Source organism: Lygodium microphyllum, chromosome 9 (genome assembly GCF_053477565.2).
Source record: "Lygodium microphyllum isolate KBCC chromosome 9, Lygodium_microphyllum_v1.1.10, whole genome shotgun sequence".
Classification (NCBI taxonomy): domain Eukaryota; kingdom Viridiplantae; phylum Streptophyta; class Polypodiopsida; order Schizaeales; family Lygodiaceae; genus Lygodium; species Lygodium microphyllum.
The window spans coordinates 61,833,092-61,856,805 of NC_141143.1; the positions used below are offsets into that span (position 1 = coordinate 61,833,092).

The window sequence follows — 23,714 nt, forward strand, 5'->3', positions numbered from 1 at the left end:
TAGGTTCTATCATCTAAGGATGCCGGATACCTCGTGCAACAACATACCACAAGTGCTTTTGCACAAACCAAGCTTTCATCAAAGCATTCCACGTGAGATAGCCAAGCCCCTTAAGCTTATCATCAATAGAACAATAAGGAAGTGCCATTGAAGAGGAAAGGCAAAGAAGATGAAGTAAAGAAAAAGTGGTAAGAGAGAGAGAGGTGTGCCAAGACTTCAGCCCAAAAACTTACAAGTTCAAGAGCACAAGCAGGTCAATAACATGACATCCCAAGAACACATCATTTGAAAATGGGGGAAAAACATAGGCAAACAGCTCATGACAATAAGAGATCACCTAGTAGCAGTTGACTAACCATGGCACAGCCTGCAGTGGGGTAGACACAGGGTGACAGACCAGTAAATGCAATCATGCACACACAATGGTCTCATCCAGCCCTTCAGAAGGGACAGAACCTGAAAACACAGGGGTTGACAGGTAAACAGAGCTGGCAGACCGGTTAATGCAGGTTGGGAGGCTGTAAAACAGGTTGACCAGCAGAAATAGAAGTTGCCCAGCCTTGGGAATAGTGCACAGCATCACTCACAGATAAAATCAGCAACAAAAAAAAGTGTGTGGGTGGGGTGGGGGTTCCTTATAGTAGTATGCTCGCTCTACAATCAATGCATATACCTCTGAATTTCTTAGCATTGCTCATTAATGTGAAGAGGACCAGGGAGGAAGGTCTAGCAAAGATGGGAGGGAAATCTAGGAAGGAAAGGGAAGTTGAGAGGGAAGAGGGAAAATGTTGCAAAGAAGTTCGATAGAGAGGTCCAAATGCAAGAAGTCTAAAGATAAAGAAGTTTGGGAAAAGGGAAAAGTCAGGCAGAGACGTGTGAAGGCAAAAAAGTCTAGAGATAGAGAAGTTTGGGGAAGAGGAGAAGTTAGACAGAGAAGTCTAGAGAGAAGGGCCAAGACAAAGACATGAAGTTTAGAGAGAGAGAGAGAGAGGTCTACATTTGGAGAGAAGCATAGAGAACTAGAGGCAGGGCAAGAAGTCTGGAGGAAAGAGGAGAGAGAGTGAAGTCCGGAGAGAAAAGGGAAGGGGGAGAAGTCTAGAGACAAGGGGCTAGATACACGAAGTCCTGAGAAAAGAGGAGAGAGAAGTGAAGTCTAGGGAGAAGAGGGAAGAGTGAGAAGTCTAGAGACAAGAATGGTAGAGTGAGATAGTGATGCCTGGAGTGGAGAGAGACACAAGTACACAAATTTGCAAAGAGCACACTTCCATTGGCACAAAATGATTGCTTGATACACTGGTTGCCTCCCTGCTCTTTTTATAATTGAAGAGCTTTTAATAACTAAAGAGAGGGGAGGACAAAAGATCACAATTTGTAGTACTCAAGATAAGTCCTTGCATGTGTTTAGACCCTCCCAAAGTTCTCATTAAGTTATTAGAACTTAATAGTGGAAACTAAGAGTATTTCGCTGGACCAGTTTTGATCCTAGAAAAACTTATTAGGATCATGAGTACTGTCCCATAAGCATATATCTGAAATACTTGTACAAATGTCTTTCCGTTGCTTTTTCTTCACGCAACATGTAGCCACACGACATCCACCCCCTCCAAACCTATATATCCTCTAGCATGTACCATATGATGCAGCCCGCCGCCTACGTCAAAAAGCCAAATATTCATCTCCCAAAAAAGCATGCAATGGATACCTGAAGGATCAAAAACTCAGATAATTACCTTGCATAAGTCATGAACAGCATAGCTTCCGCCTAGATCATAAATCTAGATACTTGACATCTACAAAAGTATGCACCTAACCCAAGTACTCCCTCTCAAATCATATGGCATCAAAAGCTCATGAAACCCAAATTGCATGTAGCCATCTGTATCCTACTCCAAGAATTTCATAAATCCACCAAGATCACATGGTAGAAATACCCTGTCAAAACTTCGTAGCATCTCATAGCTTGGAATTCCACTTGGATCATACGATAGCATTGAGGCTTGCCGCTTTCCATATCCCTTTTGCAATCAGCTTAAATGGTCCTGATTCATAAAACATATCCACTTTTACCTCAACATCATGCATAGAAAAGCATACATCCACACTTGCCCCATCATCATGTATATAAAAGCATATGATCCTAGCATCAAGCATCCATAAAGAAGCAAACTGCATGGAAGATATCTCTCTATTTTGAGCTAGGGAAACACCTTGAAAAGCATTTTCTTTGGCTTGCACAGATTGAATGATGTTTGCATCATTCACAACTGCATCCTCAATCAAAGAATCATCTACATTCTCTATCAAGATATCATCCACACTAGCAGTCAAAGCATCATCAGCATGCACTATCATTGTTTCAATTGTATTCGCTGTCACTATATCATTTGCATTTTCAAACAAAGCATGTGTATCCATTGTCTCTATATCTTCCACATTCATTGTCATTATATCATTTTTATTCACAAGGAATGTATCCTTTGTACCTTTAGGCAAAACATCAATTGAAAACACATCTATAGTATCATCGGACAAGTCATCTACATCTTCAATATATTGAGCATCTTCTTCAAGTCGTATTCGCTTCCACTGTACCTCATGCATTTTATGTAAGAATTCCTCAACTTCATCCTACAAAGTCATTCCTATATTCTTACAAACCATCCCTTCTGATCTTGTTAACTCTTTTTCTTAAAGTCATGCAACCTTCAACTACAACTCATGCATTTCATGTAATAGTTCTACTAAATCTGATTCTTGAGGCCTTTCAGAGGCTTGCTCTAGATCACCATCTTACTTTGGAACTTGTATAAAATACTCTTGTTTAAGACCTTGCTCAAATTTTTCCCACATTGCACCATGTTCTAGCTGTATGTCTCAAGAATGCTCCTTGTTTTCACTCACCATAATCTGGTCAAAATACTTCTTCATATGGTTTTTTGGAATACCATAACATTCCATCTATATGCAATAGGTTCTGAGATGTTTAGATATTTCTTGCCCATTAAATTGACCCAGTTCACTGACAACCACTTGAAGCGCTTTTATCGCCAATTTTCTTCCATGATTGCCTAACACATCTACATCCGATTCGAACTCCATGTCCAAACCATCACCCCCGTTTGCAATAACTGCCTTATATCATCCGAAGAACTTATAGTATCTTCCATCCTGCAAAACTATTCTGTAGACCTTTCACGTCAATTTCACCAAAGATTTCAGGGTATTTACTATATCTCACCTAAAAACATTGGGATCTTGGCAAGAAGAGTCTACAAAAGAGAAACAAAAAATATTGTAGAAGATAAAGGCAAAATCCAATAGATTCACAAGACATAGAAGAAACCCAGCTATAAATTATGCTTTTTGACAAAGCTTTGGCTCCATCCCTATATAGCATATACATTCACTTTTAAATGATATTTATAAGACTTTGGCCCAAAGAAAGCCCAAATATTGAGACTATGGCTCAATGAGATTCCAATTTTTGAGAATATGGCTCAGAAGAAATCCAATTTAAATCAACTCAATAGTGTTTGCCATACAATAATACAAACACAAAACAATATATCTAAAGCCCAGAATCTTCCATTATTAAGTTTTAATAACTTAATGAGAACTTGAGAGGATCTAAATACATGCAATGACTAAAAAGTAATGTGTTTTTCAAAAGCGTTGTTTACAACTATTCTAAGGGGATTTTCAAAATTTTGCCCGCGTTGACTTCTTGATAGGTTTGCTCACTTCGATTTGAGTACTTGGATGACCCTATTTAAAGTTCGTGTGTGAAAACTATGATGGAAACAAGTTACAACCAAGTTCAAGACACGATTGCTATCTTTAAAAATCTATGGCAATTACATGGTCTTCTTGGATGTATGATGACTTGAAGATCAAGGTTTTAGAGGCTGATATTACTCTTATACAGGGTATTTTGATGTACATGCATTGGTTTGGTATCAGACTGTTCTATGCTTTTTTAGGAGAGTATTTTACTGGACCAGTTTTGATCCTAGAAAACCCTATTAGGATCATAACTGTGTATCCCATAAGCATATATCTGAAATACATGTATGGATATATTTCCCTTGCTTTTTCTTTACTGAACGTGTAGCCATATAACATCCTGGGGGAATTTACCTCATCATCATCCTAATGGGATGAACTTAAAAGATATTACAATGAGGGGAGGGGTTTGTGAGAGGATACCCAATAGATCTTGTGTTGGGCCAACTAGATAGGGCAGAAGAAATATCAGAGAAGCAAGAGTAGCGTAAGTGCTGGTTCAAAGAGAATGGCCAATGCCAAGCATACTCACACAATGAACATGTTCAACAATAGCACAACTGTGTAGAGAAGCTGCAAAAACCGTGTGATCAGTGGTGGAGCTAGAAAGTGTGACTTGAACTGTGGGTTGAGAAGATGTCGGTTGGCCTAAAGACACTATTGATGAAGCCGTATATAACATGGGAACAATATTGAGGTTGAGTGCCTCAGAGGACTCTACAGACAATGCGATGGGCTTATTAATGCCATGGTAACGTAATGACGAGTCTATCTTTTCTATGCTTCCTTTCTTCTTTTTCTCCCTCTTTGTTTGTTTCCTCCTTCCTTCATCTTGTTCTTCTTCTTTCTTCCTTTTCTTCTTTCTTTCTTCCTCCTAGTTTTTCTTCTTTTTCTTTTGTGGGGGGATAGAATGGCCTGCGTAATGCAAGGCCAAGACGAGTTGGGTGTTTGGGTTGATGGATGTTGGGTTGGGTTCGTGGAGAGCAAGGCAAAGAAGGTGAGGTCGAGTAGTGGGGCAAGGAAGTGGGGTGGGTCGGATAGTGGAGCAAGTGAAAAGTGAAGAGGAAAGGGCAAGGTGGACTAGATAGTAGGGAGGGTATTAAGGCCAAGGTGGGGTGGGTTAGGTAGGGGGGTGGGTGGGAAGTCCGAAGAGCAAGGTAGTGTCAAGAGGATAATAGGGCGGGTAGTGAGGCAAGGATAGTAGAGTAGGGATTAGGTTAGGTAGTGGAATGAGGGGTAGGGTGCGAGGGCAAGGCGAGATGGGGTTGATTCAAGTAGCAAGGTTGCGTGGATTAAAGGCAGTCCTTATCATTCTTTTTTTCTTAATTTTTCTCTTTTTGTTCTTTTCTTCTCTTTTTTTCCTTTTTTCTTCTGTCTTTTTTTTTTAAAAACAAGTCATACACATGTGCTCCCTATGCAAGGTATCAAGGCAAAGTGTTGCCTATGCGAGGTATCAAGGTGAAGTGATAGGTGTACTCTCAAAAGCACGGAGAGAGAGAGAGAGAGAGAGAGAGAGAGAGAGAGAGAGAGAGAGTATATTAACGTCTCTAAAAGGCCAATGTGGCCTATGAGACCAAAGCAGTACATACAATGATGGTGTGTTTCTCATCTAGAACGAGAAAAAAGATGAAAAACATGCCTATAAGACTGAAAAGGAAATGAAATGAAATAGTGTCCTATAAAAGGGAAACATGTCAGTGATCTGAAAGTGAGAGTAGAGAAAGGAAAACTCTCCATCAATGATATGTTTGTTCTCTAGGGAAGTGTATCTCTGCATAGCTAAGGCGTCTTGGCATCTGTCTCCTGTGGCGCTCAATGATGGCTTTAATTTGTCTGTGGTGTGGATGTCTAGGCCTTCGTCCGGGTGGACGTGGGCGCCTAGACCGGCTAAGTGCCACTGCTCTATCCAAAGGGACACCTACAGAAGATGAGGTCCAATGATGATGTACTCCTGTAGGCTGTGTGGCAGTAGTAGTAGTATCTGCCATACTCTGTCGTGTATCCATGAAAAAGTCAGTGACTGCTCTCTGTCTATGTGAGCCGAGCTGTGGGGGCCTCCTACTCCGTAGAATTGTTGCTCTGCGCCTCTGGAGCTCCAAGAGGAAAAATCCCAAGCATCTCTGATCCTCATACTGCATGATCCATCTCAGGGGTCCAAAACCCTCTCGAAACAGACAGTGGTATCTACCTCGTATGTCGTAATATACAGTGCATCGGCAGATGTAGTGTTCCTCTGTCTCTGGCTCTCTGTCGCATAGTGGGCATATGCATTCTTCTGTCTATATACCCTCCCATCTGCCTGTCTCAATCCTCAAGTGGTGGGATGAGGTGCGGATCTGACCAATAGCTGTGCATAGTCCATGAGGCAGCTGTGTGTCCATGTAATTGGGTCGGGTGATGAAACCATCCTCAGATACCTGGAGGAAGTGGGTCTGGTAGTGTGCCATCCTCGTGCCATGGGGCGAGGGGGGTCGGATCCAGGTCTTCTCCGTATCTAACTTCAGTATGTCTGCTCCGATCACATGGTTTAGCTCTGATCGGCTTAGGTCAAGTGTAGGGCAATCCAGGCTATAGTCAAAGGGGGGTAGTTTGTCAATCTGCAGACCATGTAGACGCATCCATGTACTCATCTGAGCATACCAACAGTGTCTGTCACCATCTGCTGCTAGTTGTCTAGAAGAGGCCAGGGCTAGCCGTGGGTATCTATCTTGGGGGAGCTCCCATAGTCTATGTATGAAAGTCACTGCCTGAACCAAGGCCTCAGCCACCATGGGTGATGCCCCCAACTCAGCTCTGATAATCTCATGTGGGGTCGAGCTCTTCGCTCGTATCATGCGTGAGATCATCATGACCAGTGGTCTTTCCATATGCTCCCATCCATCATAGTATTCCTTCTCTGGTCCATCCTGGTCTCCCAAAGGCTGTCTCCTCGTGTGAAACAAACTCGGACCCCAAATAGCTGCCCCATATAGGAGTGTGGGTGTAACCAAGGTGTCAAAAAGCCACAGTTTGGTGCGCGGCTCATGAAATTGTATGTGAGCACATTGCCTCTCCAATGCCCCTAAGGCTGCATATGCTTTTGCCAAACGAGCCTCTGATGTCTCTCTACAAGAGAATTGTGGTCCCTTCAATGTGACCCCCAAATAAACATACTGCCTAACCATTTCCACTGGCTCTCCGTCAAAAGTAAACTGGTGCTCAGCTCTTGTCACCCAAGCAGCTGAAGTGTTAAATACCATAACTTTGGTTTTCCCAAGGTTCACCTTAAGATCTCTATCTCTGCAAAAAGCTGATAATGCATCCAAGTGTCTATTTAGTCCCTCAGGTGAGTCAGATATAAGTACAATATCATCGGCATAAAGCAGTAATGGTATCAGCACTCCAGCTAGGCTGGCTCCGGCCCCACCTGTCCTATCCACATATTCTGAAATTTCATCTATATACAGCCCAAAAAGTGTCGGTGAAAGTGGACAGCCTTGTTTCACCCCAATGGTGCTATTGACTGTATCTGAGATGCCCTCAGGTGTTCGTACTCTGCCTGTCACTGTCTCATATAGGGCATAGATACTCCACTGTATCTCTACGGGCACACCAACGTTTTGCATTCTTTTCATGAGTCTAGCACGTGGCACTGTGTCAAAGGCCTTGCGAAAGTCCACAAAACAGCAATAGATCTTTTTCTTGAATGCCTTGCCTTCTTCAATGATTGCCCTCAACGTAAAGATATGGTCTAGAGTTGTATATCCCCTCCTGAAGCCAGCCTGGCCTTTTGACCTCAGGCCATGCATCTCGGCCCATTCACTCAACGCTTGTTCCACGATAGAGCCATATATCTTGGCCAACATGTGTCCAATCATGATAGTTCGGTAGTTACTAGGTAGTGCGGGGTCTCCACTCTTAAAGAGCGGCACAATAATATGGTTTGACCAACAGGTTGGAAATCCCTCACAAACTCCCCTATTAAAGATGTGAGCCAGTGTTGGTGCCAGAATATCACAGGCATGCGTGAAGTGTTCAGCCACTAAACCCTCATGGTCTTGGGCTCTTCCATTTTTCAGCTTCCATATGGCATTCCTCACTTTTTTTTCTGTGAAAAATCTGCAATTTGCTGGTCTTGAGGTTGAGGGGAGTGGCATAGGCTCTTGGCCAGGGATATCATAGAGTGTGCAAGCATATCCATGCCAATCATCCGGTCTAGTAATTTGTAGGGGTGGCTGGCTCTCATGCATCTTTTTCCACGCTCTCTTGCTGTCCTGCCCCAAGAACATGGAATACATTTCTGTTTCTAGTCTGCTCAGGTATTCTTGCTTCTTTTTGCGTACCAACCGTCTGAAGAGTGTTCGAGCATGCTTATGGGTGCATATACCAAGTGCTAGCTCTCGCTGAAAACGTGCTCGTGTCTCTCTGCACTCATCATCATACCAGCCATTCTGTGGAGCATTACCTCGTGGAGGTTTATCTGACGGTGTAGTGTGTGGGAAAGCGTATGCTGCTGAAGTGTGTATTATCTCGGCCAACTGTCCTGTAAACTCATCCAGAGAGGCCTGTGTGTCTAGCTCCCTCAATGCATCTCGCACAATAATGCTGTATATGTGTGAGGTCGCTTCCACAAAATCATAGCGTGGTAATTTTGGTATATGTGACTGTGCTTCATGTATATGCCCATATTGCATTGTGAAAGCTAGAATAGCATGGTCTGCTACTAATCCAATTGGTCTGTCCGAGATTTCAAAACTTTTTATGTCAGGTAGCAAGTTGGGTGATCCAATCAAATAGTCCACTGTGCTTGACCCCTTCTTGTTATTCCAACATGTGAAGCCATTAGATCTTGGCCACTGTGGTAGCCCGTTAAGGATGGCCAAACCATGTGCACTTCCTAGTGCCTGTAGGTGTGTTCCATATTTTGTTCTCTCTCTATCTTGGGCTGATCTAACTAATTCCACTTCATCTAATGCAATATCTCTGAACATCTCATCACTAGTGTCAAAGAAAGCAGATTGGTTGTTTTCTGTGCGTGCATTAAAGTCTCCTGCTAGTAGAACATCCCCAATTCTCATGTATCCCATTATATCCTCATATAGTGGTGTATACGGGGATGCCTCTTTAGGGGCAAACTTAGAGTATGCAGGGGGAAAATAGCATATGGCAATATACATGTCGCGAGTTCTGCTTGTACGTAACCTGATCCACATGTATCTTGCCTCTACATCTCTATGTACCACTTGGACTGTATCTCGGAGCTCTTCTCTAAATAGAATTGCCACACCTCCTGATCCCCTCGTCCCTCCAGGCTGTCTAGGCTGAGGGCGATATACACTTTCCCATCTATATCCATATACATCAGGTAAACGGCTGTCTTTACATTGATGTGTCTCAGTATACATAGCAATGTCTATACCTTTGAAAGTATCCTCAAAATAATCTACATCTGTCTTAAGGGAGCCATTGCAATTCCACAGTGTGAACTTCAGGGTCTCATAGGCCGCGCACCGTCATGCCGTCCTTTTCTCTGTGATGATGACTCTTCCATCTCTGTATACAGCCCATTTACCTGCTTTCCGTGCCTCTAGAACACGTGGCATATTTTCCCTCCTGTGGGCTAACTGGGCTGGGGTGAGGTCTTCATCTAGGTAGATCTTTTCTCCTTTGAGAGCGATCCTCTTAGAGAGGAAGGCTCTCTTCTTTTCCAGGTCTCCAAACTTCAAGATGAGGACTTTTGTTTTTGTGTCAGCCTTCCCGACTCGCCAAACCCCAATGATGGGTACATTTGTAGCTCCAATTTTGGTGGCAAGAGCTGTAGCATCTTCAATTGGAGAGCTTTTCTCGTCTAGTCCAACCACTCTTACGTGGAGTGCGCGTACCCGCCTTTTTGCCTCTTCTTCCAAGGTGGCATTCATGACTTCCACTTTGTTGCCATGCATTCCTTTGTTCTTTTTTGCCACATCTATCCATTCTGCATTTTCTTTGACGGTATTCTCAACATTCTCCATTTTCTTTTGGGTGCCTTCCACCACACTTGCATAGGTGTGCATGTCCTTTTTTAAAACATCCATTTCTTTTTGTAGTTCCGGTGCGGTTTGTGGTTCCTTTTGTGTGTCCAGTTTCTTTTTGCATTCGTCTAGTTCTTCTTGTAGATTAGAGATCAATGAGTCTTTCTCTGCCATGCGTGCATCCAAAGTTTGTTGCATCTCTTTTTTTAGTTCTTCCATCATTTCAGCTCGAACCTGCTCTTGTATGTCCTTTTCCATTTCCTTCCTCATGGTACGTATTTCAGCATGGAGTATGGTCAACATCTCCTCATATAGTGTTTCATTAATTTTGCGGGATGTCTTCCTATATCTACTCGACCCTGGAGAGACATTCCAATCTCGGGTTTTACGCCCATAGGTTTTGTATCTCGTGTTCTTTGGCGGTGTATGAAACATTGTCTCCTTGGCTGGTTTTGTGATTCCTTCATTGTCAGTTTCTTCCATCATAATTATAGTATGCGCTATAGCATAAAACTGTTTACAGTCTGGGTAGAGTAGTAAACCAGTGACATAAACTATCACTCTAGCATGAACTAGAGACAGTATATCATAGACTGTCAATGTGACTGCATCATAGGATATGACTGTAACATGAGATGTTAATGTGCGTCAGTCTGAGATCCCGTAGGTTTCCAGTCCACACAGCATGCAAGGTTCATTCACAGTGTATACATACGTCACTGCTGCCACGATACATTCACAGTGTCTGCATTCATGTCAGTTTGCATTCATGTCAGTCTGAGAGAGTGTCTACAATCTGAGAGAGTGTCTGCATTCGTCACTACTGCCACAGTACATTCACAGTGCATGCATTTATGTCAGTCTGAGAGAGTAAGTGCAATCTGAGAGTGTCTGCATTCGTCACTGCTGCCACAGTACATTCACCCAGGACACAGCAGACAAGCCAGCATTCATGTCATTCTAAGTACATTCGTGTCCTGCAGGACAGTGGCTGTCTCCCTGTGCAGAGACGTGACCTTGCAGAGCAGCTCCCCAGTGGCGGCACTCACGACAGTCCCGCCCGTCAGACGCCCGTCAGACGCTTGCTGTCAGACGCTCGTCCACGCCCGTCACACGCACGTCAGCATTCGCCCGTCAGCACGCCCGTCAGACGCTCGCCAGTCAGACACATTCGCCCGTCAGAAACGCTCGCCCGTCATTCGCCCGTCAGACACGCTCGCCCGTCAGACACGCTCGCACGTCAGCATTCGCCCGTCAGACACGCTCGCCCGTCATTCGCCCGTCAGACACGCTCGTCAGACACGCCCGCCCGTCAGACGCGCCCGTCAGACACGCTCGCCCGTCAGAGAGAGAGAGAAAGAAACACTAAAACCGCAGGGCAAGACAACCTACAGGAGAGAAAGACTAAAAACACATGTAGGGCAACCTATAAGAGAGAAATTGCCAAACGCAAGATGGACCTCCTAGCAATAGCTTGCAGAAGCTAGGCGACACCTACAGGAGAGACAAAACTGTCAAACACAAGCTACAGATGATGTAGCAAGCAGTACAGCAGCACGTTTGTGCAAGAACAGCAGTCACCTGGCTGGGATCAGCTCCAAACTGCGAGAAGAGGCCTGGAAATCAAGCGTCAACTGATATAGACAGCAATGGACAGCTTCGACTGAGATGTCCTCTACGAACAGGGTGTGGACAGCAAGCTGAAACACCTGATGAAGGAACAAACCAGCAGACACAAGCTGCTCAGCAGCAGGCGCACTAGCCTAATATTTGAATTTGAAACCCAGAGAGAGAGAGAGAGAGAGAGAATGGTCCGTCTACACTGTAAAATCAACCCCTACGAGATAGCATTTCCATATCAGAAGTGCACAAATTAAAGTAAGAAAATCTTTCTCATAAACTTGCAAATTTATCTTTGCACCATAGAAAACATGACTCTCATATGCCACAACTAGGGCATCCTACATTACAATAGCTCTATGTTGTTCCCACATACATCACATTGAACAATGAATGACTTCCTTAGATTAGGCAACACAAGCACAAAATCCGAAGTCAACTTTCATTTTAGCTTCTCGAACGCTGAAATTTCCACTATTGTCCACTTAACGGGCACATCCTTCTTCTACAAAGCATACAAAGGAGATGCAATTTCAGCAAAGCTACACACATACTATCTATAATAGGAACATAGACCCAAGAAACTACAGATCTCATATATATTCTTCAAAGGTGGCCATGAGAATATTGCCTCAACCTTTGCAAGATACATATAAACACAATGTGCCCCAAAAAGTAGATCTCATATAAGAAAAACTCACTGTTCTTGTCATTTATAACCAACATGTGCTTATGTGGCTCATTGAATACAATGTCCAAATGTTGCATATGCTCTACCTCATTCTTTAAATAGACAATCATGTCATCAAAGCAAGTGTCCATGAATCCCCTATGTGGCCCAAAGGTTCAATCTATCATCCAATTAAATATAGCAAAAGCATATTTATAAGTCCAAAAAGATACGATAAGAAACTCATACAACCCAAAAGATATCCTAAAAGCTCTCTTAAGAATATCTTATGGTCTAGCTCAAATTTGATGATATCCACTTTTAAAATCTATACAACTAAATATGGCTGCCCCCTACAATCTATCCATAACATCGTCAATCCATGGGATCAAAAACCAATTATTTATCATGATTTATTCAAATCACAATAGTCAATGCACATACGCCATGATCAATCCTTTTTCTGAACCAAAAGCACTAGAGAACAAAAGGGAGATGAGATAAGTTGAATCAGTCCTTTTTATAGCACCTTATTCACCTAACTCATTATCTCCTCTTATTGGGCTACACTTATCCTATAGGTTGGCTTATTAGGAGGACTACTTCCAAGGATAAAATCTATGCCATGATATTATGGTCTTTTAGGTGGTAGCTACCCCAAAAGTGATTGAGAAAAGGAATTAGGATACATTCTCAAAAATGACATGCAATCAATTTCTAACTTAGACATGTTCCCAACATTTTCATTATCAACCTAATTGTTAGTGAAAACCAAGTCCGTTGAAAGGTGATTTTTCATTACTTTAGAAATGGCAACAACTAATACAACAAGGACAGATTTCCCTTTGAATTTTACATCCAAAGTATAAGCCTTGCCTTTATACTAAAAGGTGATCACTTTAGCATACTAATCAATCACTACATACACAACGACATCAAAGCATACCAAGCAAGGCATCACAATCTTCAAGCGGTGCAATGAAAAATGTCTTCATTATCCACATGTTCTTGAATATACAAGCAAAGCTCCCCAATAAATAGTGTGAGAGGCTCTACATGGACCTTCTATGCCATAGCAATTTCTCCCATGGGCCCCATCTCATCCTCTTTGACGCCTAAACGGGTTACCATGTCCATGGAGATTTTTCCCGATACCCTGCACAACTCAATAGCATCATCATTGGGTTGTTCACTAACAACATCAAGCACCAAACCAACAAATATTTTGGGCTTCTTTCCCCTGTGATCTCCCCAATTTTTTTATTTTCCAGCTTACTATCTATTGAGATAGTCCTTAGCCATGTGACCCTCCTATTCACAAACAAAGAATTTATTTGCAACCCTTAATTCCCTACATTGTGCAACTACTTTCTTGCTGAAAATCAATCTAGCTACAGGATTAAGACTCTCCGTTGGGACCAAGAGGGGGAATACATGCCTTCTATAATTAATAATTTTTTGAAACAGAAAGGCATTGTCCATCAGTACACTACTGCTTATACTCCACAGCAAAATAGGGTTGCAAAGAGGAAGAATTGGTCACTCATGGAGATGGCCAGATGTATGCTAAAAGCAAAGAGTTCGCCACATAGTTTTTAGATGGAAGCAGTTATGTATGAACATAATGTTCAGCCAGCTGCTCCATTGAATAATGCAAAAAAATCAGCCTATAGTTGATCTAAAGATGCTAAATTTGAAGTTCAGCAGGAGCTTATACACAATCAGGAAGCTAGGCAAGTGCCTAGATGGTACTTGCAGACTATGAAAGATAGTCACTTGGATGCTCATATTGCTGGTCGTACTAGAAGACAAGCTAGTCTGCATGATAGTGCTAATACAATGGAGTTTATTATGGCAGCACATACACTTAATGATGAGGAGCCTGAATGTTTTGAGAATGCACAACATAGTGTGCATTGGATGACAACAATGCAAGCTGAGTTTGATTCTATCATAAAGAATCAAACATGGGATTTAGTGACCTTGCCTGTTGGGAAAAAAGCCATTGGTACAAAGTGGGTCTATAAGCTGAAAAGAAATGCAAATGGATCCATTGACAAGTATAAGGCCAGACTTGTGGCCAAAGGCTACGCAAAAGAAAGGCATTGACTATGAGGAGACATTTGCTCCTACATCCCGCATGACTACCATTCGGTCTATGGTTGCTTTGGCTGCCCATTATGGTTGGACTCTGCACTAGCTTGATATTAAGACTACATTTTTACATGGAGAACTTCAAGAAGAAGTGTATGTACAGCAGCCCATTGGTTTTGCAATTGCAGAATCCAAACACCTGGTATGCAAGCTGAAAAAGGCTTTTATGGTTTGAAGCAAACTCCCCGAGCTTGGTATGAAAAAATTGATGTCTTTTTACTCAGCCAAAGGTTCATTAACAGCTCATCACAATCTACAGTTTACGTATGTAAAAAGGGGGGATCCTTACTGGTCATATGTCTTTATATTGATGATCTTCTACTCACACGGACACATGCTGATCAGATTTCAGCATTCAAACAAAGTTTGTAGCAAACTCTTGAGATGTCAAACTTAGGACCTTTGCACTATTATTTGGGCATTCGGTTCATTCATGATGCTAGAGAAATTGGATTGTCACAGTCTAGATACATTGGTAGACTTCTTGAGAGGGTTGGCTTACAAGATTACAAGCCAATTTGTACACCAATGGAGATTGGACTCAAGCTCTCCTTCCATGATGACAATGATTTTTTTGATATCCATATGTATGCTCCAGTAGTTGGATGTCTCATTTACTTATGCAACACAAGGCCAGACATTTAGTTTGCAATTTCAGACCTGAGCAGATATATGCACCAGCCACACATGTCACATTGGCAAGCTGTGAAGCATATTTTTCGTTACTTGCAAGGTACTAAGACTCTTGGATTGCTCTATGCCAAGGGAGACCACTGCAACTACATGCTTATAGTGATTCAGATTGGGTTGGTGATTTTGATTCACGTCACTATACAAGTAATAAGTGTTTCTTTCTTGGCTCATCTTGCATCTCTTGGCTTAGCAAGAAATAATCCATTGTTACCACATCGTCATGTGAAGCTGAATACAAGACATCTTTCACTACCACAATTGAATGTGTATGGTTGAGACATTTGTTGGCTGATTTAGATGCATCTATCATGGAGCCTACTCCTTTTTTTACTCACAGTTAGAGGGCCATTGTAGTGGCATGGAAGCCAATGTTTCATGCACACACGAAACACATAGAGATCCACTATCACTTTGTCAGAGAGAGGCTACATGCAGGAGATATCAGCCTTGTCTACTATCCTACCACCAGTAATGTGGCAAACATCTTTACCAAAGCTCTTTCTTGTGACAAATTTGAAACATTCCGCAATACTTTAAATTTGATCTCCTTTGGTGGATGATCCTTATATATTAATCACTCTTCACTCCAAGGGGGTTTGTTGGATTTGACTTATGCCTACACTCACAGAGGAGTACCGGTAATCCTCGATAGGATACTCCGCCACTTTTTACTCTCCTTACGAGAGGCTTTTTTCCCAAATTTATTCTCTTTTATTTTATGTGCCTGTGTTACACAATTTGAGCACTTATCGTGTTTTACACCTTTCGGATGTGAACACACTTTAGCAACCCTAAGGTGTAAGGGTTGTACTTTGTGCTTGCACATTACACTCTTTTGATTATTGCATTGGGAGTCATGTCTTCACTTACACACTCTCTTCACTATCAACTGTACTCTCAGCTGAGCTTCGATCTCTGTGCATCCTCTCACCTCTCACATACTTTACAATTTAGACTTCAACATTTACAATCTTATGTGCATTGTGTAGGTGAATGTTGATACATTCAAGTTGGCGGACGACACTCTGTCGAGTATACATCAAGAGGTGGATGATGAGTAGATAATCTTTGCAGAGCTCTATAGAGAGCTTATAGCAACAGTTAGTTGTGACACTCGTAGTCATCGTGCTTGTGGGCGAGGAGCTTGAGTAGGTGATAGCAGAGGCATAGTCATTTGGTGCCCTTCGATATCGAGAAGGGGTGGTTAGAGTGGCTTGTAAACATATGTAAGGCGAGGCTCTAGTAGCTCACATCCCATGCCTCATGATAACATCCCCCCCTTGCCTACACAATAAACGCCTAGGGAGCCATCATTTGATGATGATGGTAACCTCATCGATAAGGATGAGTATAAGAGTGTCTCATCATCCGACACTGAGGAGTCATCTTCAAACTCTCTTGATGAGCACTCAAATGGTTCTGATGATGATGATAATAATAGTGATAGTGATGCCTCATCATAGATTCATAGGTCTCTCTCTTTTTTGCATCTACTATCATTGTATCCACATATCCGTTGCCACTATGATGCATCATCCATGGACCATGTATATACTAGACTCTAGTTGTATCGTATATTGTGCACAACCCATAGTGACCATGATGGCCAACCTACCTCATGTATGCATCTTATTTTGTAATGAAATGGCTATTTCCACTTTAAACATATGTTATCATTTAATGATTTATGGTTTTTTTAAAATCGTGTTTTAAAAAAAAACCGTACTAATATCGTACCATACCTTATAAAATCATAAGGTACCATTTAGTACAGTATTTCAATCATACCGTACCGTACCGTACGTATCTTTCATATCTAACAACTATGACGCACTCTAAGCCAAAGAGTTGACAAGAGGCTCTAAAGCATCCTCAATGCCAAAAGGCCATGGAAAAGGAGCCTGCAAGCATTGACCAAAATGCGACTTGAACCTTGGTGGATCATCCCAACCACAAGAAAGTCATCACGACCAAGTGGATTTTTAGGAATTAAAAGTTGATGGAACTTTGAATAAATACAAGGCTCGCCTTGTAGTACAAGGTTTTCGACAAAAACATGATATAGATTATAAGGAGACCTTTGCATCCACTGTGTGGTTAACATCATGCCATTTGTTGGTTGCACTAGCCACTCATCACGGTTGGCGATTCTATCAAATGGCATCAAAAGTGCCTTTTTGAATGATTATTTAGAGGAGGAAGTCTATGTAGAGCTAAAGCAAGCACCACGTTCGTGGTTCCATAAGATGGATGAGTTCCTTCAAACTCATGGTTTTCATTCTACTCCCTATGACCCGAACTTATATGTCAAAACCACTTCAGACAGGGTCAACAACATTCCTTCAAACGCATGGTTTTCATTCTATTCCCTATGACACGAACTTATATGTCAAAACCACTTCAAACAGGGTCTACTACATTCTCTTATATGTAGATGATTTACTCATTAGAGGCTCAGATTCTTCTACCATCGCAAATATTAAGGCCCAATCTTGCTCTACGTTTAAGATGACTACCTTGGTCAATTATCCTATTTTTTGGAGATGGAGATAGTTCAATATGTGGATAGTATTTTTTTGTAATAATAGAAGTACACTCTTTAGTTAGTGGAATAGTATTGTACCAATCAGACACATCCTATGGCACACCACTTGACCCCACCATCCACTTATCTAAGAATTTTCTATGTCAACCCTTCGATGAGCACACCTAAAGGTGTATTTTAGGAAAACTTCAAACTTCTCTAGTTGATTTATATTGGGCCTGATCTTGCATCCTCTGTTTCTTGTGGTCACGGTTTGCTTTTGCAGGGGTACACTATTTCCAATTGGGCTGGAGATCCCAATACTCGTCGATCTCATGGTGGCTACATGTTCTCGTTGGGTTCGTGATCTGATTAGTCACCTCAAGTTGTACAATCTCTAAATGTTACGAATTTTCAAGTTCTGGTCCTAAAATCAGGGTGCCCTTTAGGGTAGCAAGTGTGTAATGATGTATCAAAAAGTCACAGGTTATAAGTTAGTGTTATCAATTCCAAACTGGCCAATGTCTCTGTTCGAATGTGGGCACAGCAGGATTGGTTATGTTGCTGCTCTCATGGCAAGTTCTTGACATCAGTACTCATATATGACCAAGCAGTCTCCACACTTCCACATGTATGCCGCATAATTGAACAACAAAAAGCAATAGACATGCATGCATATCCATTTTATAGGTGCACTTCATCAAAATCACATCCAAACAAAAACTGCACCGTTCATAAAATATTTCTCTGGGTATATCAAGCATTGGATGATTTCTGCTGCTATGGCTGGCGTCTGAAAACTTAGCGATAAAGGTACTCATACCTGGTACATTGAGTTGTAGTTGAAATCTTCTCCTAGTAAATCCTGAACTGCTTTTGTTGCAAACATTTTCCGGTCTTCTTGAACAGCAGCTAGTTGTTGGGCACTAGGTTGTGGAGTTATGGGTGCCGCATTTCTGGCAAGAGTATTTACAAGGTCACTAGCTGCCTGAACAGCTGCTTCCACAGGGATATCCAGGTTGGATCTTGCTGGGCTCTTTCCATAACAGGGCCCAGAATCCAGCTCCTTCTGTGACACTATCACACGAGATCCCTGTTCTGCAACAATGTGATCTCCTTCCTTCAATCATCACCAAAGTTTAGTTCCAAAAACGGTCTTGTTCAAATTTATATGGGTGTTTTCATACACTAGACTTTACTCCATTCCATTCCTTGGAGGAATATGGTTTTCTTGTCTGAAAACTCATATACAATCTAAATATGAGAACAAAAGGACTAGTGACAAAGACCGCATTCACTATTCGATGCATAACCACAGCTGAACAAGTATTACTTATCTTCCTAATTATCAATGCCTTATATTACCCAGTGCTTGGTTCCACATCCTACTTGATGCAACACATGCACTAAGAGAGAGTTAAATGTGATGCTAAGCAGGTCTGTCCCATGCCTAAATCTCTCTCTTGAGGATACAGGTCAGCGGGCATGGGACCTATATCACCCTTGCAACGCAGTTCTCTTTCACCCATCCAGTGGAAGGTTACATTTGTCTTAGTGACCAGTACACCACTCTAGTATTGCCTAGATTTAAACAGGGTGAATGAGCAAAAAAGCAGTAACGTAGTGAAAATGTTCTAGAAAGACCAAGCCTTTTGGTGACCAAACCAGATCAACAACGGGAAAGAGCCACTTCAAGGAAAGGATAATTCAATCTCATTAGCCATAGTGAAAGCTTGTCAATGTATGTGCCTAAGGGTTTCCAAAATTGTTGTGCATACCATAGTTATAAAAGAACCATAACATGGGATATAGAGACACTAAATCAGGATGGCATTGCTATACCTGGGTGTATTTCTCAAGCTCAACTGATTCCTCTGTATTTGTACTTTTGCCTTTACCTGCATTTTCGTCTATCATGAGATTACCTGCAAGAAAGTTGCAAACCTTTTCTCTGCAACTTTTCAGAAAAACATCCTTTGAATTTTCTGCCACATTATGGCCCTTATTTACTGCAGCTAGATCTTCGACTGGCCAAATTGGAGGAATATAATCTAACAGATTGTTCTCATTTGAAACTTGAACTCTGTTTTCTTTCTCTATCTCATTGCATCGCCCATGCAAAGGTTGAATATTTTCACCTTTGCTGCTTGCTGACAATTTAGATTCAGCAAGAGGGCTCTGATGAAATGTATCAAATCTGCAGCTAGCAGGTTCACAAGTCTCCACTGTTCTCTTCACCATAGGTTCTAATTGAAGAGGCACACCTTCTTCATGCATAGCTGGAATGCCAGGGTCTGGACGTCCAGATGTTTTTTCACGATCAGCATTTACCATCTTGAACTGATCATGAGCATCAACCTCAGGCTTTGATTCCTTCTTAAAACATAGTGCGGAAACCACATGTTCTAGATAAGACTCTGCATCAGGAATTCCAGAAATCCTGGTTTGGCTTAATTGATTAAATTGTGTTGGGTCCCAAGACTCCTTAGAGACAGCAGGAAACACCTCTTTGTTTCTGTCATATAGACCTGGATGTTGTGTTACTGTTATCCCATGATTCAATTCTCTAGACTGTATATTGTTTATTCCCCGTCTGGTAGGGGTCAGACTCTGCAAGATACCAGTTTTCAGTAACATCATACGGCATCGTGGAAACCAAAAACTGATAACATTATTATGTGGTAATGCATAAGACATGCAAGGGCTGCACATAAGAGACTCTCTGAATTCCTTTGGATCTATCAACACAATAAAGACATTTTGACAAAAGATGTAATAATCTTTTGTCTGTCAAATTTTGAAGGCTATATTCTTTAAACACATTTTCTGATTCTTTGGAGAATGTAATAGCAGACAAGATGGTCTACCAAATATGCTAATGCAAAATCTAAACTGTTTTTTAATTTAATTGCCATGACGTGGTCTTCTGCTCATATGGATTAATGAGCATCTTATTTTGTCACAAAGTGCCTGCAAGCATGTGCAACTGAATTCCAGTGACTTGCTGGCAAAACAAAAGATTCCTATGAAGAATGTGAGCATACTTGGAAATCAAAGCACATGAAACAGGCAAAATATTCTTCCTTTAGCTGCCCCAGAGATCATTTGCACCTGTAAAATAAACTTGATCCTTGAAGCCATTCTTCTGCAAAGGGCACTATCCTTGGATGAGCTGAACCTCTCTTTAAGCTTCATTACATTTCCAGTGTACTTGGCTTCAGAGGAACATGAAGGCAATTCCAACTTATCACAATCAGTTTTGTCAGCACCATGCAATTTCATACAGATGTATTCATTGATGCTTTGGTCTCCTATTTTTTCTGTCAAATGGTTGGCCTTCTCTGCATTCTCCGGTGCTTTTCCAACAACTGTTCCAAGACTGTTAACAATCTCATTATTTGGCTGTGCATTGTCCTTTGTTATGCTTCCTTGTACTTTAATCTTTAATGGATCAGCCAGACGTGGTGTATCTGACTTCACATGCAAAGAGGTGGCTAAATTCGAGTCTTCTGTGCCTATTCTATCTAGGTTCCCATTGTTTGAGGACTTGGTACAAATGCAACTGCTATCTTTATCATCCTCAACAGTCTCGCCACGCCATCCTTTTCTACATTTCTCTATGTCAGAGGCATGGTTCAGTAGAACTGCAGCTCCAGACCCGTGCACGCATGGTTTTTGCTCATGAAATTCAACTTCACATATCTCATGGTTCTGGAAAGGCCCAATTTTCTGGCCATTTGATATGACAACGCTGCTAGTGGCGATGCTTTTGTCACAAATCTCACATCTTTGATTCGAAGATCCAACCTGGAAAGAAGCAGGACAGTGGAACATTAAGTTACCACCGTTTGCAGTGAAGAAGGTGGTTGCAGTTATGCGAACTCCCCTTCCGTCAGGTTCAAACTGCGATGTGGCATTCGGATCCGAACCAATCCTTTGACTGATGCCGTGATTGCATTGGCTGCTAGGCACTAAATCATGTTGATGATCAGGAGCCCTACAAGAACTAGGGATTCTGACAGTATATTCCCGGGATGAAGAGGTCTCTTGCGTCGTAGATTCAGTGAGGCCTACACATTTTACCTTGTCCTGGAGAGAGCTTAATATTAGGGTTTTGGCAGCTTGAGGGGAGTCCCAAACAGAACGCTCTGAGCCTTCTTCAGATGTGTCAGCACGATGAGCATGATGATAACAATGACGATGACGGCCATGATGATGATGACGATTATGTGCATGATGCTGAAGAGGAGGGCAGCAAAGGGAAGACTGAATGCATCGGAGTTCATCTTGGAACCTGCGCGACTCAGCATGCAGGCGTGCAATCCCTTCATGTTTTAATCTGCGGCCCATGATAATGATCAGAAACCCTGTTTAATCCTTGCAGATGGCTTAGTATGTATGCATGGTAGGGCGGGCGAGCTGGCTGGCTCTCTCTCTCTCAGCTGCTATGATCTACGTTGGAGCTAGTAAAGCCTCATCAAGAAAGTGAAGAGGCGCCAAACAAAACGCAGAGAGAGAGAGAGAGAGAGAGAGAGAGAGAGAATCCTAGCAAAGTATCCATGAGACCAAATGCTTCATCAATCCATAACCTCAAGAAAAGAAAGATGAGTGTTCGTGGGTTGACGGGGCAAGCCAAGGACGTGAAGCTTCCACAAATTAACAAGTGAGAAGCAAAAGCTTACCATAAGGCCTCCCAATTCTCTGGAATATTCAAATAAATAATAACGGTAAGTACTTTCCATGAAAAATATTTTTCGATGCAAATAGGTAGTTAAAAAATAGATATTTTAATATACCTTCAGAGATGGGTTGTTCAAGGTTTGGACTCACACAACCCTTTAACTCAACCCACATCCAAATCACTATAGGATAACTATTTTGGCACATACAAAACCTTTAACTAAAAACGTTAAAGGGTTTTTTACATTGATTTACTTATATTTGCTATTTTTATTTGTTAAGTTCAAGGTTTTTTAAAAGCTTTTCTTTGAAATTTTTGCAAAAGGAATGGAAGGAGATTGAAACTTAAAGCCTTTAAAACATTCTGTTCTTAATTTGGGAGATTCCCAAATTGATCAATCAAACAAATAATGGACATTCTCCAATTTATTAAACAAATCTCCTTAGTGACAATTTTTCAATCCCTATAATAATTAAATGTTATAGGCTCCAATTTCTTAAACGATCTCCTTAGTTAACATTCTTCAACCCCTAAAATAATCAAACTAGCGTTCTGCATGCGCTTCACAAAGAACGCTAGGCTGCTTCGCGGCAGTCGAGGCAGCAAGCAAAGTTGTCGTGCTATCGCACGGCAACTTCGCTCAACAATCCATTTCTCATCTTTCTCTCTCTTCTTTTTTCTCTCATTCTCTCTCTCTCTCTCCTCCCCCCCCAAAATTCCTTATGTCTAATTTTCTCTCTCTGTCTCTCTCTCTCTCTCTTTCTTTGCCTTCCATTTTAGTTTATTTTTTTTCCTCTCCTAGTTCTCTCTCTTTCCTTTTTTTCTCTCCCCCCTTTTCTTCTTCTTCTTCTTCTTCTTCTTCTTCTTCTTCTTCTTCTCCTCTCTCTCTCTCTCTCTCTCTCTCTCTCTCTCTTCCTTCTCTCTTTCTCCTCTATTTTTTATTCTCTCTTTTTAAATTTTATCTTTTCTCTCTCTATAATTCTCTCTACATGTTTTCTCTCTCTCTCTTCTTCTTCTTTCACTTTCTTCCCCACCCTTAGTCTCTCTTAAAGTATGTAAATTTTATCTTTTCCTTATATATAATTCTCTCTTTATGTTTATATTCTCTCTCTTCTCTCTCTCTCTCTCTCCATCCCCTTTTCTTCTTCTCCCCTTTCTCTTAATTTTCCTTTTTTTCTTATCTCCCTCTCTCTTTTAAATTTTATATTCTCTCTCTTCCCCCCTCTCTCCTTCTCTCTCCCTTCCTCTTTCTCACAAAAAATATTTAAAATTTAAAAAAACTTTTCTCTTTTTTCTTTTTGTCCATCTATCTTTCTCTTTTCCTCTCTCTTCTTATTCTTCTTCTCTCTCTCTCTTTCTCTTCCCCCTCTCCTCTCCTTTCCTTCTCTCTCCTCTTTTTTCCTTTTTTCTTCTCTTTAAATTTTTTTCTTTTCTTTTTCTTTTAAATTTTATCTTTCCTCTCTCTATAATTCTCTCTGTTCAAATTCTCTCTCTTCTTTTTCTTATTTTCTCTCTCATTTTCTTCTCTCTGTCTTTATCTCCCCTCTCTCCTCTTTTTTCATGTTTTCTTTTCCTCTCTCTCTCTTGAATTTTATATTT

General features: G+C 41.5%; 1 protein-coding gene across 1 annotated transcript in view; it reads right to left on the reverse strand.

Annotated features, from left to right (window-relative positions):
* The window catches only part of LOC148031097 (uncharacterized), a 103,742-nt gene extending 81,805 nt beyond the window's left edge, over positions 1-21,937 (reverse strand). The window contains exons 1-3 of the mRNA XM_087684623.1: positions 20,546-21,937; positions 19,277-20,044; positions 18,258-18,554 (exon numbers count right to left, since the gene is read on the reverse strand). Coding sequence (XP_087540749.1) covers positions 18,258-18,554; positions 19,277-20,044; positions 20,546-21,784 — 2,304 coding nt within the window. The 5' untranslated portion in view covers positions 21,785-21,937. The remainder of the gene's footprint in view (positions 1-18,257; positions 18,555-19,276; positions 20,045-20,545) is intronic.
* Positions 21,938-23,714: the final 1,777 nt, after the last annotated feature.